At 46.6% G+C, this 15,836-nt stretch overlaps 1 protein-coding gene across 5 annotated transcripts in view; it reads right to left on the reverse strand.

The window, feature by feature from the left end:
- NRP2 (neuropilin 2) overlaps nucleotides 1-15,836 on the reverse strand; it is a 119,840-nt gene that overhangs the window by 90,108 nt on the left and 13,896 nt on the right. For all 5 annotated transcript variants that reach the window (XM_005676406.3, XM_005676407.3, XM_005676412.3 and 2 more), the window contains exon 2: nucleotides 14,267-14,444. In XM_005676406.3, the coding sequence (XP_005676463.1) occupies nucleotides 14,267-14,444 (178 nt within the window). The remainder of the gene's footprint in view (nucleotides 1-14,266; nucleotides 14,445-15,836) is intronic.

A 15,836-nucleotide genomic window follows, 5' to 3' on the forward strand; every position in this document is an offset into this window, starting at 1 on the left:
TTTATAATACTGGGTTGGCCAAAAGTTCATTTGGGTTTTTCATATGAATGGGAAAACCCAAATGAACTTTTGGGCCAACCTGATATTTGCATGGTGCCCTGGCACATAGGAGGGCTCACTATCTTTGTGTTGAGTGAATAAATGAATGAGGGAACCTAAGGTTGATGTTATATGTTAAAAAGGATAAACTCTGCTTTCCGAGGGGTTGGATATGTTGGTCTGTTTTCTACTCTGCCTTTGTGCGCCAGCGCACTCACTGAGCTATTCTGGTTGTATCTGGAAACCAAAATGTTGCCTTGTGACTTGAAAACACGAAATATAACATTTTGAGTGGAAGAAACATCTCAAATCATGCTGACAGCATTTTCACTATTAGCGGCAAACAAATCAACTATAATTAAAATGCTGTCAAAGTGATTTGAGATTTTTCTCACACTTTCAAAGTTCCATATTTCATGAGTAGATTATCCAGGCCAGAGAATTTATCACCTCCTGGAGTGCCTTTCTTCCAGGAAGCTCAAAGACATCTACAAACACTGTCTTATTAATCCTTACATTAAAACCTGCAGGGAAAATAGGAAAAAACAACACTGTCATGTACAACTTTCCCAACAAAGAAGCTGCCTGAGTTCCTAAGAGGCTGTGGAGCAGGTCTGCATGATGCTAAAGTTTCTAGTCAATTCAGGTCCAAAGCCAGGTCGCCTGGTCTCCAGCTCAGTTGGGACACTCAGCTTTTCTGTAGAAATTAGCTAGCTGTCAGGTTGGGCTTTTTAAGAAGTCTTTTCATTTCCTTGAATTTCTCCCTTTCACTGGTGCCACACACACATTTAAGAAGAAGCTGGCATATCAATGGGAAAAGCTCCCACTTACTGAGCATTCCTAATGGGCTAGATCCTCGCTCCATTTATTTACTATTTCCTTTGACCCTCACTTAGTACACACCAGACCCTGAAATGGTAACTGTCCATTCACAGATGTACAGGGTGAAGCTAAGGGAGGCTAACTGACCTGCCCAAAGTCTCAAGATGAGGAAAGGTCAGAGGCAGGCTTGGCCCACGCAGTCTCACTCCAGGGCACACTGACATTGCCTCCATCCTTTGTCCTCTGTGCTGAGGAAAGATCAGAGAGCAATGGGCATGCCAGATTGCCAGAGCACTACAACATTAGAAGGTGCAGGTGCAAAGCACCCTTTGCATCTCAGTTAGAAACTTCACAGAATCTCAGTCTTTTAATTTAGCTGTTTTGTTTAACAATGCCAAATTTAATAGACAAGTCACCCATAGAAGCAGGGAGTAGATTTGGAATTCGTGGTTTTGAGTCTCATCAGTAGAAATCCAGCTTCTAAGTGTTCAGATGGGATAATGTATTAATTTTTGTAAGTGAAGTATTTTTATAAGCACATATACACCCATATGTGAACATATGGCCCGAGTGAGAAAACAGTATCCTGTGTACTTACATGCTCTTAAGTACCAGCTAGAGCATACATTTTTAAGCCCGTGAATTTCCAGTAGGGTCCACAGATGAATTTTAGTAGATTGGGGAACCCCTACAATCATATGCAGAAATTTTGTCAGTTTGTGTATGTACACATTTTCCTAGGGATGGGGTCTGTGACAAAAAAAAAAAAAATTCAACTGCATAGAAACATATCCGTGTACAAGGGTGTATACAGTCTGGGAAATGCATACTCTATGTATACTCTTGTTTTGTGGACAGATTCAGCTAGTTTTTGGCACATGCTAGTGTTATGACTTCAGGCATTTATCTTCTCTAAGTCTCAGTTTTTTCATCTATAAAATGGAAATAATAATTTCCCCACCTTGTGGGACTGCTGAAAGGTTCATAAAGGTCTACACAGGCCCAGTATAGCACCAGATGCCTTAAAAACCACCTGAGAGGCACTGGCTATTTTTATTATTACTTGGGTTCTACAAAACCGTGTGGCAGACTTGGGGGAGAGAAGAGTTACACACACGTGATGCTCTGGAAGCTGAACAGGTGACAATGAAATGAAAAGTCCTAACTTTAGGGACTGTCTATGCCACCCAACCTCCATGCTATAGAGGGCGGTTTCTAAACACCCTCCTCCTGTACAAACCCATCCACAGTGCTTCATCACTTGAGCTGGTGAGAATTCTTTTCAGTCTCGTTTCCCAGCCCAGGCTCTGGAACCAGCCAGCCTGGCTGGGTTCAAAAACCAGCACCGCTGCCCCTCACACGTGCTGGATCTTGAACAACTAGGCACTGAACCCGCAGATTTGGTGAGTTAATACATGTCAACAGCTCAGCACAGGGCCAGGCACATAGTACATGCTCAATAAACAAATGTTAGTTGTTACTGCTGCTGTCATTATTATTATCTGTTGTTGTCTAACTTCATACCCCTGTTATGTCTTATCTAACTTCTCTATTATGTGCTATCTAACCCCATGGACTCACACACTGCATCGCTTTGGGTATTTGCCTTGGTGCCGAGTGCCGTTTTAAAACCGGTTGTTGGCACTTTCATTTTCTTCCTTTATTTCTTCCCACCCCAAATCTCTGATATTTTGAGCTTTTTCACAATCTGCTCAGGGCCCAGGTCACCAGGGCTCTTCAGAAGGGAGGAAATCTGACCACCCAGCAAAGGAAGTATGCAAAGAGAACAACCCAAAAGAAACTGGAGGAATTATTGCAAAAAACCTTGAAGGCAAGAAAATGGAAACTACAAATAACATCTATTTATAATTACTGGTTGTTTTTCCGCAGAAGCCCCGGGATGAGGGAAAGGGCCCGCCGGCCTCATTGTTTCTGGCAGAGCAGGCTGCCAAGAATGCCTTGCAACGTGAGGAAGGAGACCGCTCCAGACAGTGTCTGATAAGTCTCACTGCAGATGAACTTTCAGAGGATCAAGGGCGCACAACAAAGCCCACAGCGTCTCTCCCCTGACCCTCTGGCCTAGCACCCCTCTCTCCACTGACCGACTCCCAGCAAGCACATTCCTCAGGCCCCAAGGCCACAAATCTGCTCTGTTCCTGGAGACTGGCTTGGATAGGACTTGTTTGTTTATGTAAGGAAGGATTTTCGAGGCAACCAGTGCCAGTGTGAAGTTTAAGGTTTTGGGGCAGGCTGTTTTCAGCATGACTGTTGAGTGTTTCTGTTTGCGTCTATAAAATCCTCATCCTCTGCCATCAGCTTAAAAGACACCAGGCTGGCATTGTGTAATAATACCAGAGTAGAAAGTAGGTAAGAGTTGCCCACAGTTCGTCTCCATTCACCAGCAGACTGGGGATTGGATGGGAAGGTGAACCCCTTCCAATCCCAAGGGCCAGAGACTTCCTGAATTATTCAAGCTGGCCTGGCTCAACTACACATGCTTCAGCTTGCCTCTTCTCATAACTGGGTATAGGGATGATGTCTCTGTGCCCCTCAGGGCTGACAGGTAGGGGCAGAAGGTTACTGGAACCCTCTGAGAGGAAATCAGAGTGCACCATTTCTGGGCCTGGTGTGCAGGCAGCATCCCTGAACTTGGCTGGGTGAATGGTTCCCTCTGGGATGGGTGCTCACTCACCCTGGCTCCCAGAGGGTCTAATTGTGAGAGTGAATCATAACCTTTCCATCTGTCCGAAAAATGGGAGCCTGCTGGGAACGAGGTGTGCTAAGCTCCAGGGAATCTGTCATCATCAAAAAAATCTTTTATGTTTTTTCCAGGGATCAAGGGAGTTCTCAAAGGTTTTTCTGTCTTCCTTTGCTGGCTTCCAGCCTCCATAACAAGTCAGGAAATACAAAACTTGCCTGAAAAACGTGCCATGCGGAAATCCAAGCAGGGGACAGTCTGAGGAGGAGGTGTGGCCGGGCAGGTGTGAGAGTGCTGTCTTTGCATTTCATTTACTCGGAGCTTCAGGTTACAGAGCTCAGAGCTTCTTCCTGGCTCCAGGGGCAAACTCGTCACTACTGTGCAAAAAGCACTGGGGTGTGGACATGAGGGACCTGCACTAATGTCCAGGCAGGAAGGGACAGCTGCCACTCCGGGTGGAGATTCTGAATAGACCGTTCGGTGGCCAGTCAGCTGGGACCACTTCCGCCTCTCAAACCACCACTGGGTAACAGCTTTCTTCGACAACTGTGTTCTGAAGGCCCCGTGGCTGCTGGAGCAAAAGCAGGCCTGTCCACTCAGGGCACATTACAGCGCTCGCCTCTCTGCATCACAGAAGCACATCCCTCTATCCTGAAAGAATCAGCTGCCATCTGTGGGGGAGTAGGAGCTATGAAGTTCAGAATAACGGGTGCTCTTGGCTGAAGACTCAGTAAGACCGGGAAGAAATATGGCTAGAAAGGACACCAGCTTCTACAAGAAAGGGAACCAGATTGCAGGAAGTCTTCTCACAGGATGGGAACAGTGTGAGTCAGACCTTGAAGGACCTTTATCCCACAGTCAGAGCAGGCTGTTTGCTGTGTGCATGGAGCAGTTGGCTGGCTGGTGAGACGGCCATCACATTGTAGTGGCCGGCGGGACCCTCACATCGTGGGAGGGAACATCAGCGTCAGGGATGAGCTGTGGGGGCCACACAAGCATAAGGGCCTTTATGGGCAGTAGGGCAATGGAGATGCCCAGAAGAAGAGTCAGTACCCCAACAGCAGCCTGCCCTGAGGCTAGGACTAAATCCTCTATCTGCTTGGACCTCGCTTTCCCAGCAGATAAGACCAAAAAAAAAAATAATACTTTCCTACCCTCCTGCCGCTCTCAAAGGGATGACGCACAGATAAATCACTTTGAACTTTTAGATGAAAGGTGCTCTATAAACCCGAGGTCTCATCAACTGTAATTGTTACGGTAATTATTTTAATGATAATAATGATGATAATGGGTGGAAGGGGAGGGGTGGGACGAAACCTCCTACCTTGAGACAATGGAACTCCAACCCCCCCCACCATTAAAACCCACATCACGGATTCCTCCTGCTCCTAGTTTTCAACCCTCTCTTTCAAACTGCCAATTCCTGGGCTGAAATATTATTTACTCCTTTCCTTTCCAATAAAACAATTATTTGTTCCACCGTTTTCCCTCTCACTCACTCTCTGGTGTGTCTGGCTTCGCCCTGACAGCTCAGCCATGGACTGTTTACATGTCTCGCTCACCCTCCAAGACTCCGGTTCAGCTCCATTGACACTAAAGGCAGGAGAATTCTCTCTGTGTGAGGAATCAATTACTTCCGCTGACACTCTATTACTAGCCCTCACATCTTTGGATTCCAGATGAAGAGTGAGGTGTTGGGGAATGGCAGGGAATTTGAAGAGGATGGGGCGGGGCTGGAGGGGACAGGGGAGGAGGTGGATGACAAGGAAGCAGAAGGAAACAATTGACTGAGAGGCCTCTCAGCTTGTATTTAAAGACACAGAAAGAGCACTCTCTCTCCTTGACTGCCCTGTCGGCATCCGGAGGTGAGCAGATGGCAGGAAGAGGCAAAGAAAAGGTATAAGAGAGAGGAAAAAAAAAAAAAATCCATGTCCAGGATATCCTAGGAAATCAGAGAGGCCCCAAGTACCTAAGCCTTGGGAAAGCAGATGAGAGCTCTGGGCACAAGGACACAGGTATCCTAAGGCAGCTAAAGCAGGCTTCAAATCCCAGCCCTACCCTTACTATCTGTGTGATCTCTCTGGGCCTCAGTAACGCCATCTGTTAAATGGGAATAACAGCAGTCCCAGCCCCAGAGGGCTGTTATGAGAGTAAAATATGGCAAGTTCTTGGTGTAGTAGCACCAGGGACCTGTCGAGAGCTCAATATATATTTGCTGTTATTGTCCAACTGACAATCCCTTCATACTACCTATAAACAAAACGGAGTCCCTAATGGGGCAGAGCTAAAAAATTTATAGAGATTGCTGAGACGCTTGGCTACAAAGCCGGGGGAAAAAGCATATAAAAATCATGTGAATTTTCCTTTACCGTGTTAGAGTTTTTTGCTGCCCTTCTAAACCTAAGCCTAGCTCACACTTTTCCTTTCTTCTTCTTTGTCAAGTTTTATTTTGAACCAGCTCACATTTTCAGGGATTTTCTTTCTAGGAAAAAAAAAATTTTATTATGTAAATGAAATACAACCATCTACTCTGCAATCAACTGAGATGAGTTGTGAGGCATAGGTCTTATAATGAAGGACGATTATGGAAGCTCTTTTCTAGAAGGAAAGACAAGGGCAGCTAATATATACATATTTTTTCCTGGATGATTTATCCAGGCAGAAGTAGAAGAATGGAATTACATTATCAGCTGAGTTTCTCTTAATCCAAAGGTTTCAATCGCCCTGCCATGAAAAAGGACAAAACAAAGGGAATACATTTTTTTTTAAAGGATTCATGACTACCAGAGAACATATGAATCCGCTTTTACAAAATTCTAATTTCTCTGCTTGGTCTATTTCCTTCTCCTCTTTATCCCCTCCACACCCAGAGTTCCCACTGAATTTCTTAAGACAGACTCTCACCCAGTGTAATCAGATGGGAGAATTACACAGAGTTACATGGGATGAGATCCTGGCCCTCTGGGACCTCTGGGGTTCAGAGAATGTGCCAGGGTTGAGAGGCAGAACAAGTGGGATTGTGTACTAGAAAATCTCAAGTGATTTTCTCAATCAGAAGATAAAAACGCATTGTTAGGGAGGACATCCACAGTGAAGCTTGCATTTTGAGAGCTGAGATTGCAACATCGCATATTTAAAAACAAACTGCCAAAAATAACTGCTGTCCCAACTGCTCTTTAACCTTGGTAGGCGGAGGAGAACAATCTGCGGTGTGTTTTCCCACTTCTTCAGCAACCTCAGTTGCTGGGTGGAGTCGTTGGTCAAGGTTGGTGAGTGCGGGGTCGGCTGCCAGCTGAGCTCCAGTCAGCAGACTGCTCCCATTTATGGCACCACGTACCTGGAGGGGGATCTGTTTCTGTCATTAGCAGGGTGGTTGCAATACAGACAAGTATTGCTGCTCATGGGCTCCTTGGGGGAATCAGAATATTTCTGAGGTTGGACAGGCAGTAAATCTGTAAGAATGTCATGAGTAATCAACCTGAGGGGCTCTCCTGAGTATAAGACACCCTGTTCAACCACAGAGAACCCACTCTCTGCTTGGATTTCCAGAGGCTCAGGCAGAAACCAGCTGAAGCCACACTTCTAACTGGGCATTGGGCCCTTGTGCCCTCTATTCACAGGAAAGAGAAGTATGTTCAGAGGGAGTCTTGTGTAGGAGTACTCTGATGCACGGAGCTTAATCCAGAGTGTTACCTGGACTTCCTCAGGCCAAATCTCACTTTCAGGCATTAAATTGGGGGCAAGGGTCCCTGGATAGAGGGTATGAGACTGTAGAAGCTCTGACCCGGGAGAGTGGGATAGCAGAGAGTTCCCATCATCTCTGTCTTTCCTGACCTCAACCCCTCTCTGAGATACTGGAAGTCATGTGGCCAGGAAATAAAATTAAGTAGCACTGCCCAGGAATCTCTTCACTGGGAAGGGGGTTTGTATCAACAAGAGACAAAGGTGGCCTTTCATTACTGTGGTTCCCTTCTTGTCTGGGACACGATGCTCTCTGCCCAGGCCACCGGCCATACCCATGCCCCTCCTTTACCTGCTTAACTTCTTCAGGATCAGTATAGCCATCACCTCCTCCAAGCAGCCTTCCCTGATCTCCTCAGCCAACTGGATCCCAGGGCTCATATCATGCCCCCAATCAGAATGCATGGTGTTGGTGAAGACAATAAAGCATGAGAGTAAACAGCTCAGGCTGCAAAAAAGCAGGGTGTTCCGGCTTCAAATCCCTTCTCTGCCACTTTCAAAGAGTGTGACCTTGGGCCAGCTGCTTACTTCTTTGAGCCCAAGTTTCTTCATTTGTCAAATGGGAAGAGTAACAATGGCTTTACTGGTTTTTGTGGCCATAAAGGGTAGAGACAAGATACATGTGGTCCATGCCCTTGGAGAACTTACATGCTCAGAACACAGGATGGCCACACATGAACAAAACGCAAGCAGATCAAGGCACTTTGCACGATTAGGGAGTTCTGAACAGGAGGCCCTAGAAGAGCTGGAGGAATCTCGGACTCTTAGTGGGAGGGGAGGGTGTTACACAGCAGGGGGTGCTGGAGGGGAGAGGGAGGTGAGCCTCTGCCCTCACAGGGTCTGCGGAAGTAAGGCTGGATGTGGTTGTACGTGGAGGATGCTAACTGAGTGCATGTAATTGTTGGCTGGGTGGGGTGGGGCCAGATAACTGAAGTCTGGTATGTTCCCTCTGTTTTCTGTAGTCAACTTGTCAACCTAGGAGAACGCTCTAACACAGCATCCCCTATTTTGGGGGAAAACAGACACATCTAAGATTTAGAGGGCTCCTCTGGCCACAGATAAACACAAGAACACTTTGTTTACCCAGCACACTTAGCTAGAGGCCAAATATCCCCAAACCTCAAATATCCAGTATGGGGACAGGGGATGGTTTCAAAAGAAAAGATGGTGAGCAGCTCAACTACTGCTGAGGACCCCATGCACTGGTGCTCTTGCACTTTGTCCCCAGGAGAGCACCCCAGTCCTTTCCCAGCTACGAGTGAGGCTGACTAAGGCAAGCTAGAATGCTGGCCCTGGACTGTACTGGCTTGGGACAAAAGCTAGACCCCAGGACTAAAGAGGTCCAAGCGGACACCAAAACCTCTCGAGGCAAAATCCTACCTAAAATAAAAGGGTGAAAACAGATCAGAGGAGCGCACTTAGAAGCACTATGACAGCAAGTGTATAGATAGCAAAAATGTCACACACTTCCCCAAAGTACAAAGATGCTGACATGGTCGATAAAGTATTGTGTATCGACATAAACAGGAGACCGAAATCTTGCAAAGCAGTCATCACTGACACAGTTTTGCAGATGAAGACACTAAGGCCTGGGAAGTGTAAAAGGTCAACAAAAACTCATATATAAGTCTATCTGATCTAAATATGACATTACCCAGCCTCTGTTGCAATAAGTCAAGTTTAGAATTAAAAGCCTGAGTCATTGAGAAAAAGTTAACTCACCTTATTATTTGTTCTGTTTCAGAAGACAAGGAAGTGTGGCACATGACACAGAATGTTTTTAATCAGAGATCTTTCTAAAGCGGAACGTTTGGAGCTTTAAAGCAGGATGTTTTAGAATGTGGAAATATCAGTGTGGCATGGTAGAGGAGATCTCTTTTGCTGAGCACACACATACAATTATTAGTGTAGGTTTGCGTCTGGGTTTTTCAGCCTAAGTATTCTCTCAAGTCTTCCTAGTGGTTTTTGTACTTTCTGAAGCGTGTTTTTCAAGGCACCATCTGGAAATAACCAGTTCTTAAAAGGACCTGGGGCTTCCCTGGTGGCTCAGATGGTAAAGAATCCGCCTGCAATGGGGGAGACCTGGGTTTGATCCCTGGGTTGGGAAGATCCCCTGGGGGAGGCATGGGAACCCACTCTAGCATTCTTGCCTGAAGAATCCCCATGGACAGAGGAGCCTGGCAGGGTACAGTCCATAGGGTCACAAAGAGTTGAACACGACTGACTGACTAAGCACAGCATAAATGGGCCTAGACTCTTGGTTCTGGCTTCATCTGGGCCTGTGCGAGTGCTCATGAATAAGCTTTGTATCACACACAGGTGGGGGTTTTCAAGAATATGTCTATTTCAGATCTCAGAAAGGGAAAGAATATGCAAGTTTGCGTGCATGTGTTTCTAAAGCCCTAACATCCAGCTACTTGGCCGATGACTCAAGTGAAAGGCAGTGGCAGGACGTTCTTCCCCACCACAGGGGATGAAGCGGCTTCGCCTTGTTTGGTCAGTCAGCCCTGAGTCCTGCCTTTCCGTCTGTCAGCCACCCTGACCTGGCGGGGCCACAGGGGTTTCTGGTTTCTGGTTGTAGTGGGTAACCAGGCCTCAGAACGGCCTATGGGTGCTGGGGGCTTGGATTCCTGAGGATGGCCAGAGGGAGGAGGGAGCTCACTGCAGACGGCGGCCTTGGATTGCACTGACTCAGGCAAAACCGGGGCTGGTGAGTGAAAGTTTCCAAGCAGACGGCAAGTTTAAATGGAACAAAATTAGCAAGTGACGGTTAGGGGAAAAGGTCTGCCTGTCTGGGGTTTATTCACCAACGGCCTCCACCTTTAGGTTGTGGATTTCAAGGGATAGAGAGCCAAATGCTTAGGGGCCAGTGACCAGGCTAATCCTCTCATAGCAGGGCCCACTCCCAGGTCACGGGCCATCTTTGCAGTTAATCCTGCACAAAGGAAGACAGGGAAAACAGAAGAGGGTGGGCATGTGACCCCTGCCCTTTTTCTACAGGAAGGCTGTTTTTTTTGTTTTTTCTGATGTTCTTGCTCACTTTCAGGTTTTGCAGGGGTATGATGAGATGGCTGGATGGCATCACGGGCTCGATGGACGTGAGTCTGAGTGAACTCCGGGAGATGGTGATGGGGGGGTCGCAGAGTCGGACATGACTGAGCGACTGAACTGAAATGAACTGATTGCTGCTCTATGCTCTTCTCAGAAGATCTTTGGGAAGTTTTCTCTTGGTGAGTATTCACCCTAAGAACCCCGATATTCATTGGAAGGACTGATGCTGAAGCTGAAGCTCCAATACTTTGGCTACCTGATGTGAAGAGCCAACTCACTGGAAAAGACCCTGATGCTACGAAAGATTGAACGCGGGAGGAGGAGGGGGCGACAGAGAATGAGGTGGTTGAATGGCATCACTGACTTGATGGACATGAGTTTGAGCAAACTCAGGGAAATAGTGAAGGGCAGGGAAGCCTGGCATGCTGCAGCCCATGGGGTCGCAAAGAGTCAGACATAACCGAGCAACTGAACAACGACAACAAAAGGATCTTGAGAACCAAATCCAGTTAGAAAGCAGGGGAGGGAGTGAGAGAGATAAGCACCAGATGAAGCAGCAAGACCCCAACAGAGTCTTGCTGACACTTTGGCACTGGGGCAAAGAGACTCTAGAAAGATCTTTTTCTGACCTCCGTGAACTTTTTGGTTCAAGCTGGAAGCAAGGAGGGGAGGAGTGGGGAGAAGAACAGGAAGCTACTTGGTATGGATGATAAGCACCAGAAGCTTCAGAATAACCTGTAACTTGCCTGCTTCCCCTACTCCAGCTCCAGTCAGAGACACCATCTTGGGTCCTCTGCCACCAGCAGCTTCAGAGACCTTGTGCTCGCCCCATCCCTGGGGCTGAGTCCTGAGGGGAAATGGTACCCCACAGCCCCAGACAGGGCAGGAGCATGTTTCCCTGGCTTTCCGTGCTTCCAACGTGTTTTAAGTCATGCTCACCAGCTCCTGAGTTTTCCCTTCAAAAATACGGTTTCTCTCTCGGCCACTATGAATATATATGAGATGACCTCTCTGCAGTTTCCCTGGGAGATTTGCTGGCATAAGCATAACAGATTTTGGCCCTCATCTGAGAGAGGTGCTTAGTCAAATTTCTCTGAGCTCAGACCCGAGCTCTGAGTACAGCATGCTTCAGTTTGTGCCAACCTTCTGGATCCCAGCCAGAGGCACTGGAAGCTTTATACCTTAGAAAGAAACTCTTCTAGCAGAAATTTTTGGTAACATTCACTTGCAGGGAATTGGCAGCCCTGAGACGCTGTGCAAATACACATAGGCTGTGCATTTAACTTGGACAAAGAGGAACCAGTAAGTTCCCCGGTGTCATCCACTGAGTCAAGAGTGGCTCTGGGATTAGAACTCCATCTTATGACTCTTCATCACATGAGGCGTCCATCTGGGAAACCCTCCGGTTTTCAACAAAGACTATCTCTTGTTAGGAAAGAACTGTTATGAAGGTGCAAAGACGTCCTAGGATGATAACAATGACACTGACTCACTGAATCTCCCAATCTAGCTCTGGTTATAGAGAGGCTTTGTCTCCTCCACAAGGAAGTGAGGGCCCAGACTGAGGCCTGTCCTTGGTATACCTCCTGTTAGCTCTGTCCTCTGTCAGTTCATCAGTATTCACAGTGCCTTGGTCACAAGGAATGCTCAGACTACTTATTAATCATAAGGGGCCACCGAAAACTCCTCAGAGCCATGGCAAGTTCTAGGCACTCATTTAGAGCAAGACATGATCGTCGGCGGGCTTCCCTGGGGGCTCAGTGGTAAAGAATTCACTTGCAATGCAGGTTCAATCCCTGGGTCAGGAAGATCCCCTGGAGAAGGAAATGGTAAGCCACCTCCAGTACTTGTGCCAGGATAACCCCAAGAACAAAGTAGCCTGGTGGGCTTACAGTCCATGGGGTTGCAAAGAGTCAGACATGACTTAGCAGCTTAACAACAACAAATGATTGTTGGCACATTCTGTCCTACAGAGAAAACTCTCATTTTTGTTTCAGTGAAGAAAGACTTTAAGGTGGAGCCCACTAGACAAAACAAAGAGCATTCACACTCTTTCACATTATAATACAATGTTGCTCCCTACCTCACTTTAACTAATAGGGACCTTGATGTTAACATAGCAATTCTTTTTTTTTTTTTTTGCTTTTTTTCTTGAAACCATCCAAGATTTTTATTCTATATATGATTTTTATCATAGGCATATATACTGAATAGGGAATACCACTCTGAATGAGGTTTTATATATTTTTACCTGATAGGAAACTAGAGGGATTACTGCTATAAAATTTATAGAAAATGTAGACTGGTTCACAGTCAGTAGGAATTTATATGTGGGTATAACTAGGAAGTTCCCAAAGCAGTAAAATATTTTATATTTTAATAGTTGATGGAAAGTAGGACATCTTATTATGTAAGCTTCTGTAGCTACACATATCCATAGAAAAAAAGATAGTACTAAGTTGTGCCTGACTCTTGCGATCCCATGAACTGTAGCCCACCAGGCTCCTCTGTCAATGGGATCCTCCAGGCAAGAACACTGGAGTGGGTTGCCATTTCCTTCCTGTGACCAAAGCAATAAAGAGATAGAGATTACAAAACTTAGAAACTTTGTGAAAACAAATTCCCTTTGATGAATTTGCTGTATGACTCAGGGAACTGAAACCGGGGCTCAGTAATAACTAGAGGGGTGGGTTGAGGAGGGAGGTAGGAGGGAGGTTCAAGTGGGAGGGGACATGGGTAAACCTACGGCTGATTCATGTGGGTGTTTGGTAGGAACTAACACAATACTGTAAAGCAGTTATCCTTCAATTAAAAAAAAAAAAAAAAGAAATTCCCTTTGATGCTCACATGGAAAGGCTAGGTGGGAGAAGTGATGGATTCCCTAGAAGAGGCTTGGAAGACGGCATTTCTAAACCACTCATAGACGTCACTGTCTGCTTGCTGTCTCCTAAAATCACACACTTTTAAAATGGTAGAACCAAGGCTGTGAGCCCAGCTGAGTGACCGGGGGTGACTTGACTTAATTTCTCAGGGCTTTGGTTTTCTAATCTGCAAAATGGAAGTCATAATGATAATGATACCAACTTCTCAGGGCCCTTGTGAGAACTGAATGGATTGATAGTTACAAAGAAATTAGAAGACTGTTTGTCAAATGAATCCAGAACACCAGCTTCTAACCTGTATAGCACAAATCCTGAGAATCAAGGTGCATCTCAGGCCTACCAGTATAGGTTTAGATTTTTAACTCTCTTTCTACAAGGACCAGCTGCTGCTTCATAAAACAACGGCCTGACTCTCCATGACTGGATGCAGAGGAAGTCTCCACTTGAGGATCTGGCTACTGTTTTATTAAGGAAGCTGCTGGGGTTCCTTCATGTGGGAGCAACAGTAGAAACGGGGAGATCTCTGGGGGGATGCAGAAGACGTGGGTTCAATCCCTGGGTCAGGAAGATCCCCTGGAGAAGGAAATGGCAACCTATTCCTATATTCTTGCCTGGGAAATCCCATGAACAGAGGAGTCTGGTGGGCCTTGCAAAGAGTCATACACGACGGGGCGCACACTCAGTGTCTGCTGAGAGGAAAGTCACTCCTAAGGTCAAGAGCTGGCATGAGGTGGTCCACCCCCTGCTCCCACGTGGAATTCTCCTCCTCTGCAAGCCTCTGACTTTAGGGTGTATTCTTTATACTCTTCACTCAATAAGTCTCCTACCTCCATTCTATGGGGTCAACTAGGCTTTGATTTCCCCTGAAAGAAATAAAGCTCTTGAGGTTCCTCTCTGGGGCCAGGATATACCACTGTTCTGCAGGTCCTGGGGCCAGGGGGTGCTGCCATGAGGTGGCGGGTATGGCAGGAACCTGGGGAGGGCGATGGGAGGGTGTGTCTCATGGAGGTACAGGGCACAGGGCCACGCTTACTTGCAGTCGTGCTTCTCAATTTCGAAGTGAGGGTTGAAGTTGAGGACAATCTTCTGGTTGGGTTCGGGGGCGTAAACAATCCACTCGCAGTTCTGGTGGGATGGATAATCCTGGGGGTAACCTGGGGAGGTGATGTAGCCAGCGTCTTTGGAATTCAAACGACCTCCACAGGGTTGGTCTGGAAGAGAAGGCAGACAAGAACTTCAAATACATTACAGTCTGTTTTGTTCCTCTCCTTGTTTCTCTTCTCTACCAGTGGCTGATTAACACTGCTTTACAGACCTTTTATGGCAGTCCAAAAGACTAACCTACTTACTCATTCAGTGGAAGAGATTATTTCAGCTCATTCTCCCCCCAGCTCACCCAGCCACACACACATACAACACACACACTCTCTCCAAAATGAAAATATTCCAGAAGTCATAAATATTTCCAATTACATGGGCTGATATTTAAAAAAAACACAAAACCAAAAAAAAACTGTAAACTTAACACGATTCCCTTCCTGTTCCTGTCTCTCCTGCTTGGCTCATCTTTTTCTCCTTCAAACCTTGCATCTCTATCTTTATCTCATAAATCCTTCATGTAATTTGATGGTGTCTCCTAGCCCAGCCCAGCCCAGCCCAGCAGCCAGAAGTAAAGACTCCGGGAACCGACAATAGTGGTTTTGTGGTGCCGACCCACAAGTGAGCCTGGTAACAATTACTTGTGATACGGAGAAAGGATATTCAGTTTTGGGCCAGAATAGGCCCTGGAGGGTGATTTCAGCATTTTTTTTTAAAGAAAAAAAAAAGCAAAACCCCCAAACACTTAATTCCACATGCACCACAAATTTGATTTATTATTTCATTACACACCGAGTGGAAAAATCTGCGTTAGGGAATCCACTGGCTCTGATCTCAGTTTTTACAAAGGTGCTTTGTGCTGAGTGGACGCCTGTGTTTTCTCTGAGCTTTCTATCCACGTCCTTCCTGCCTGGTCACCACCAGCAGAGTGTGCTGCTGCTTTGTCCAGGGGTGACCAGCCATTGGAGAGGCAGCTGCAGGGGAGTAACTGCCAACCTCCCCCTGCCAGCAGTGCCCGGCTGGAGGTAAACAGCTTTGTGGGGGCCAGGAGGGAAGCGGGCAATCTTCAAAGGCAGAAAAGGTGGGTGGTGACATTTGATGCATCTTATATTTGGGAGTGAAGTTCTGTCATCCCCAGGAGGGGTTCTTGGGAAATGAGAAAGGGGGTGCTTAATCCCACAGTAGAACAGAAGACTGGAAGGCACAAGAGACCTAGAAATATTCAGAAGCCTCTCGGAGACCTTCCTAAGATGTGTGCCTCTCTTAGCATCAATCACGATTTAATATCGCCATCTGCATGGAGCAGCACGGGCCCGTCAATTATGCATTCCAGCTCAGCAGCTACCCGACAGGATGGGGGCTTTCTCCTGTGTTCCCTCTTTGAGGAAAGGGTCATGCATTTTTTAACTCTACAGGTGCACTCTCCTCTTCCCCGTGTCAGTTGGTATTACTGTCTTCCAGACCTCTGCTTTAGATTACCAGCCTGACAGGCTTTAAATGCATAA

This window comes from Capra hircus, chromosome 2 (assembly GCF_001704415.2).
Source record: "Capra hircus breed San Clemente chromosome 2, ASM170441v1, whole genome shotgun sequence".
NCBI lineage: Eukaryota > Metazoa > Chordata > Mammalia > Artiodactyla > Bovidae > Capra > Capra hircus.